At 38.9% G+C, this 7,111-nt stretch overlaps 1 protein-coding gene across 4 annotated transcripts in view; it reads left to right on the top strand.

Annotated features, from left to right (window-relative positions):
- Positions 1-302: 302 nt before the first annotated feature.
- Positions 303-7,111, top strand: part of zeb2a (zinc finger E-box binding homeobox 2a) — a 68,294-nt gene continuing 61,485 nt past the window's right edge. For 2 of the 4 annotated variants that reach the window (XM_079277147.1, XM_079277144.1), the window contains exons 1-2: positions 1,488-1,556; positions 1,658-1,774. In XM_079277147.1, coding sequence (XP_079133273.1) covers positions 1,702-1,774 — 73 coding nt within the window. In that variant the 5' untranslated portion in view covers positions 1,488-1,556; positions 1,658-1,701. Of the gene's footprint in view, positions 431-1,487; positions 1,557-1,657; positions 1,775-7,111 lie in introns of those variants that run through there. The other 2 variants (XM_079277145.1, XM_079277146.1) reach the window with 2 other exon arrangements.

The following is a 7,111-nucleotide window of genomic DNA, read 5'->3' as shown; positions in this document are numbered from 1 at the left end:
CTTTGGCGCCGCAGTTTGTGGACCACGTGAGCGGCACGAGGGGCCGCGTGGAGGCCGTGAAGAGGCGCGTGTCAAAGACCCAGAAACAAAGATCCGGATTAGAGGAGGTGATGGTGCGCGCGAAGAGGAGGAGGGAGGACACTCCTCAATTATCCCTCCGCGTGAAGATAGGTGGCGCGTGGTGCTAGAAGGTCTCGCGCCTGTTTATGTTGCAGAAAACAAATAACGGTGACGGACTCCGTGAGGGAGGCGTCACAGACCGAGACCCGGATCAGTGCCACCGCTCTGCTGCAGCACCGGGACTCACTGGGACTCACCGGGACCACATCTGTCTTCACATTCTTAGGGAGGAGGTGCACGCGCTGCAGCAGCACTGCTTTTCCTCCTCATTGCTTTTCTTCTTCGCGGGAGGAATCCCGGACTCTCCCCGGTAGGTCTTCGCTCTTCTTCTCTGTTATTTCAGGAGCCAATCAAAAAGCGCGACAGTTACCTGTGCGGCCAGGTGAGAGGAGACAGGTGCATGCGCGCTCCCGCTCGCTGCTGCCGCTCCAGGTGTTGGATGGAGGAGGAGGGTGGAGAGAGGCGGTCAGTCCGGGAAGAGGTCTGTTCCCGGGTCCCGCTGCTGCCGCTCCCCGCTCAGACCTCCGGAGGTTATTCTAATTATAAGAGAAACATGAAATAAATATCATATTCAAATACAGGGAATCAGATGACAAAACATTGAAAATGATTTCAGACGAACAAGAAAATATCATGAAGACATTTTAGAAATATTTTTCGAAAAATCATCAAATTATGAGAGACGTGTGTTTGTTTTATTGACCTGAAGACAGATTACACAACGAGAGGCTCTTATATAACCTCATATATTCCATTATATTTACTTACATATTCCATTATATATTTACTTATATATTCCATTATATATTTACTTATATATTCCATTTTATATTTACTTATATATTCCATTATATATTTACTTATATATTCCATTATATATTTACTTATATATTCCATTATATATTTACTTATATATTCCATTATATATTCCATTATATATTTACTTATATATTCCATTATATATTCCATTATATATTTACTTATATATTCCTGATCCATCTATTGAACTCTGATCGATAATCGAAGAGTTTGGGACATTTCTTTTTTTTACACCCTGAAAATTAACAAGTTTATTATTTGTATTTCTTATTTATGTCACAAAGTTGTCATGTTGAAAAATGTGTGTGAGTGAAAGTGTGTGTGCGTGTGTGACAGTGTGTGTGTGTGTGTGACTGTGCGCGTGTGTGTGTGTGACAGTGTGTGTGTGTGACAGTGTGTGTGTGTGTGTGACAGTGTGTGTGTGTGTGTGACAGTGTGTGTGTGTGTGTGTGTGTGTGTGTGTGTGTGTGTGTGTGTGTGTGTGTGTGTGTGTCCCTCCTCCTCTGTCAGACCAGCTCAGTCTCCTCTCATCACAGATCAGTCTGGCACGCGGCGGGTCTCTCGGTCGGTGCACGCGCTCCAACAAAACAAACAAAAAGTGAAAAGAATCAAACAAAGTGTGGAGAGATTTTATTTATCGGATTCTATTCGTGAAGTTCCCTGAAGGCTCAGTGGAGGACCTGGTTCTGGGATTTACTTTGTGTGTGCTGCTTGTCAGGATCCGGATCGAGAGGAGTCCATGCGGACCGGAGCGAGTCCTCCATGAAGCCCGAGATCATGGCGGAGGGTCCCCGCTGCAAGAGAAGAAAGCAGGCCAACCCCCGTAGGAAGAACGGTAAGAGAGCTCTCACACACCGACACACACCCAGTCACAGAGTCACAGAGTCCCGCAACAACTCCCGCAAACTCTGCGGTGCTGCGTGTCCCCGCCCGGCCCGGTAAGTCCGGAGAGACGCAAAGTTCTTTACCGGGACTTTGTGGAGGTTTTTGGGGTTCAGGACTCTGTGCGGAGCCACTGGGCCTCGGGCTGTGATGGACCGGGACCGGGAGGACGGGGACCCGCTAGGTGGAGGTCTGAGTCTCAAAGCAGGAAAACCGTTATGTGTGCGCTCCGCGTGAGGACTTGTGGCTCCGCGCGGTGCGCACACACTCTCGCGCTCTGATCCGAAAAACGGAACATAAATAAATATGAGATCAATATTCAGACTTATGACGAATATATTTACAATATGAAGCTCGCGCTCGATCCGCACAAACAACCCGCCGCGCGCCTCAACAACAAACACTGAAGTGTTTACAAAAATGAAATGAATTTAATGTCTGAAACATCATGAAGCTGTTGTTTCTGCTCATTTTAATTCATTCTTTGACACAAATTAAAGTTCATCACGTTTATTAGATTTAAATGTTTTTTTATATTTGAATGTTGACTGAGGAAGAGGAAGAGGAAGAGGAGGAAGAAGCTGGAGCTTCTTCTCAAACAGTCAAATGAGTCAGAAACGGAAATGTGTATTTTTATTGGCACATTAAATCCATTTAAAACAGGTCCTGTTTTAGTGTTTTAATGTTTTAATGATGAAATGATCTTCATCAGCTCATCTTCATCACTCTCACGGAGGAAGAATAAAATAAGTTTTCATGCTGATTTTATTGAAATAAGGACAAAAGAGAAAGAATGTCAAGACGCTGATGTTTACTTTTATTTATTTGTTCAGACTCAATATTAAAAACAACATTTAAATCTTCATGTTTTTGTGTATTTACATATTTTTAAATGAAGTTTGGCGACAGTGTTTCCTCTCGTCCTCGCTTCATGCTGTCCTGGTTTTTCTTCTTCTCTGGATTCGTCTCCTCCCTCGGGGTGAGGTGGTGGGTGAGGGGGGGGGGGGGGGGTGGTGGGTGAGGGGGGGGGGTGGTGGGTGAGGGGGATTAGGGCCGGGTGTAACAGGATCTCTGGGTGTCTGTCTGTCACATCCAGCTGTGAAGCTGCAGCTGTTTTCTCTTTTTTTTTAATGATCGTTTTGGTGCTAATGTTTGGATCTTATTGTTCGTCTCATGTTCAGAGCTTCTCCAGTTTATTCTGAAAACTGCTCGACATCCTTAAGTCTTCTCCAAATCTGTTGAATTGTGTCGGAAATATTTCACATGACAGCGTGAATGTGAAATATTTATGAATGGTGAAGCCGGTTTTACACAGTAAAGCTCAGAGAGTCTGTCATTACATCTGTAGAAGAGAAACAATTACTGTGGATTTAAATAACAGCCAAAGAACATTTAAAGAACATGTCAATGTAGATTTAGAGAACATTTCAAGATTATTTTAAGATTATTTCAAGAACATTTCAAGATTATTGAAGAGTATTTCAAGAACACATTAGTATGGATTTATAGAATATTTAAAAAACATGTTAGTGTGGATTTAGAGAACATTTAAAGAACATTTCAAGAACATTTCAAGATTATTGAAGAGTATTTCAAGAACACATTAGTATGGATTTATAGAATATTTAAAAAACATGTTAGTGTGGATTTAGAGAACATTTAAAGGACACATTAGTATACTTTTAAAGAACATTTCAAAAACACAGTATAGATTTCAAGAACATTTCAAGAATATTTTAAAGAACATTTTAAAGAACATTTCAAGAACATTTTAAAGAACATTTCAAGAACATTTTAACGAACATTTCAAGATTATTTTAAGAGCATTTCAAGAACACCTTAGTGTACATTTCAAGAACAGTTCAAGAACATTTCAAGAACATTTCCAGAACACAATTTATAGAACACGTTAGTGTAGATTAAAGAATATGTTAGTGTAGATTTATAGAACACGTTAGTGTAGATTTATAGAACACGTTAGTGTAGTTTAAAGAACACGTTAGTGTAGATTTATAGAACACGTTAGTGTAGATTTATAGAACACGTTAGTGTAGATTTATAGAACATGTTAGTATAGATTTATAGAACATGTTAGTGTAGATTTATAGAACATGTTAGTATAGATGTATAGAACATGTTAGTGTAGATTTAAAGAACACGTTAGTGTAGATTTATAGAACATGTTAGTGTAGTTTAAAGAACACGTTAGTGTAGATTTATAGAACACGTTAGTGTAGATTTATAGAACACGTTGGTGTAGATTTATATAACACGTTAGTATAGATTTATAGAACATGTTAGTGTAGATTTATAGAACATGTTAGTGTAGATTTATAGAACATGTTAGTGTAGTTTAAAGAACACGTTAGTGTAGATTTATAGAACACGTTAGTGTAGATTTATAGAACACGTTAGTGTAGATTTATAGAACATGTTAGTATAGTTTAAAGAACACGTTAGTGTAGATTTATAGAACACGTTAGTGTAGATTTATAGAACACGTTGGTGTAGATTTATAGAACACGTTAGTGTAGATTTATAGAACATGTTAGTATAGATTTATAGAACATGTTAGTATAGATTTATAGAACATGTTAGTGTAGATTTAAAGAACACGTTAGTGTAGATTTATAGAACATGTTAGTGTAGTTTAAAGAACACGTTAGTGTAGATTTATAGAACACGTTAGTGTAGATTTATAGAACACGTTAGTGTAGATTTATAGAACATGTTAGTATAGATTTATAGAACATGTTAGTGTAGATTTAAAGAACACGTTGGTGTAGATTTATAGAACACGTTAGTGTAGATTAAAGAATATGTTACTGTAGAGTTATAGAACACGTTAGTGTAGATTTATAGAACATGTTAGTATAGATTTATAGAACATGTTAGTGTAGATTTAAAGAACACGTTGGTGTAGATTTATAGAACACGTTAGTGTAGATTAAAGAATATGTTACTGTAGAGTTATAGAACACGTTAGTGTAGATTTATAGAACATGTTAGTGTAGATTTAAAGAACACGTTAGTGTAGATTTATAGAACACGTTAGTGTAGATTTAAAGAACACGTTAGTGTAGATTTATAGAACACGTTAGTGTAGATTTATAGAACACGTTAGTGTAGATTTATAGAACACGTTCGTGTAGATTTATAGAACATGTTAGTGTAGATTTATAGAACACGTTAGTGTAGATTTAAAGAACACGTTAGTGTAGATTTATAGAACATGTTAGTGTAGATTTATAGAACATGTTAGTGTAGATTTATAGAACATGTTAGTATAGATTTATAGAACATGTAAGTGTAGATTTAAAGAACACGTTGGTGTAGATTTACAGAACACGTTAGTGTAGATTAAAGAATATGTTACTGTAGAGTTATAGAACACATTAGTGTAGATTTATAGAACACGTTAGTGTAGATTTATAGAACACGTGAGTGTAGATTAAAGAATATGTTAGTGTAGAGTTATAGAACACGTTGGTGTAGATTTATAGAACAGGTTAGTGTAGATTAAAGAATATGTTGGTGTAGAGTTATAGAACACGTTAGTGTAGATTTATAGAACACGTTAGTGTAGATTAAAGAATATGTTAGTGTAGAGTTATAGAACACGTTAGTGTAGATTTATAGAACACGTTAGTGTAGATTTATAGAACACGTTAGTGTAGATTTATAGAACACGTGAGTGTAGATTAAAGAATATGTTAGTGTAGAGTTATAGAACACGTTGGTGTAGATTTATAGAACACGTTAGTGTAGATTAAAGAATATGTTAGTGTAGAGTTATAGAACACGTTAGTGTAGATTTATAGAACACGTTAGTGTAGATTTATAACACATCGACATGCGACTAGCAGAGCCGGAGCCGGGGGATCGAACCGCCGACCCTCTGATTGAAAGACGGCCCTGCTATCCACTTAGCCACAGTCGCCCCAGATCAGACCAGATGTTAGACCTTTGTGATCACACTGTGTTTTTGAGGTTGAGGTGCATCCAGCAGCAGCAGAGGTAGAGGAGGTGAAGGAGGAGGTGAAGGAGGAAGAGGAGGAGGGAGAGGAGGAGATGAAGGAGGGAGAGGAGGAGGTGAAGGAGGGAGAGCAGGAAGAGGAGGAGGTGAAGGAGGGAGAGGGGGAAGAGGAGGAGGGAGAGGAGGAGGAGGTGAAGGAGGGAGAGGAGGAGGAGGAGGTGAAGGAGGGAGAGGAGGAGGAGGAGGAGGTGAAGGAGGGAGAGGAGGAAGAGTGTCAGGCTGTACCATTCCTGCCACATGTCTCACAGCCGTGTCATTGTCCACTCAGAGACGCTGTGTTTACTGTCTCCATGGTTACGACCTACTCTCACATCCAATATGTTTAAAACAGATTCAACTTCTTATTTCTGATTTTCTTCATGAAGATTTTTAGAGCCGGAAGTCTTTTTCACCAAAATAAAACACGTCAGTTTTATTCGTCATTTATTAGTATTATAATGATAATCTAAACTATAATTTATAATAATGTAATTTAAACAACACCAATCATCCAGCTGGAGGATTTGTGTTTTTATACAAATAATTTGGACATTTGTTGGATATATTTATGAGCAGACAGGAAAAACGACGCAAGACGATTTGAGCCGTCTGATAAGTGTTCATCGTAAGATTAGAGACAGGTTCAATGTCCCCGCAACGTAGGAATACCAACACACAGTGTCTTCAGATAGGATCACTGTACTTTGTCGCTCTTATTCTCAATGACCTGAATGTCTTTCATATCTGCCCCCCCCCCTTAGTAAACACCTCCCTGAGGGCAGAACAAAGAAAAGCTCTTCTCTCCTCGTTCTTAATCACTATTCAGACGTCTTACCGCCGCCGGTGTCCTCGATGAAAAGAGCTGCAGAAGAGTCACAGAGGAGAGTGAAGTTAATAAAAGGAAAGAGGAAGGAAGGTGGATGAAAGGTGTGTGTGTGTGTGTGTGTGTGACCTATATAGACCCCCCCCTTCCACTGATGGACAGTTACAGACGGACGGACGGACGTCCTAAATGATCACATTTAGACTTAGAGAGAAAACAAACAATAATTATAAAAATACAATATTTTACCTCATTGTTTCCTTTTAAATTGGTTCATAAATGAGAAGAAAATTCTTAATTTGTTTGAATCTGTCTTTGTTTCCCTCCAAACACTTCCGTTTCCTGCAGTCTTTCAAAAAGAGACATTAAAGACATTTGAAGGTTTCTGTTAAAGTCCGAATACGTTTTGTCTTTCCGCTTTTAGACGTTCAGAAATGAGATTAAAAACACTT

Source organism: Melanostigma gelatinosum (genome assembly GCF_949748355.1).
Source record: "Melanostigma gelatinosum genome assembly, chromosome: 10".
Lineage (NCBI taxonomy): Eukaryota > Metazoa > Chordata > Actinopteri > Perciformes > Zoarcidae > Melanostigma > Melanostigma gelatinosum.
This window is presented reverse-complemented; position numbering and strand designations above follow the sequence as displayed.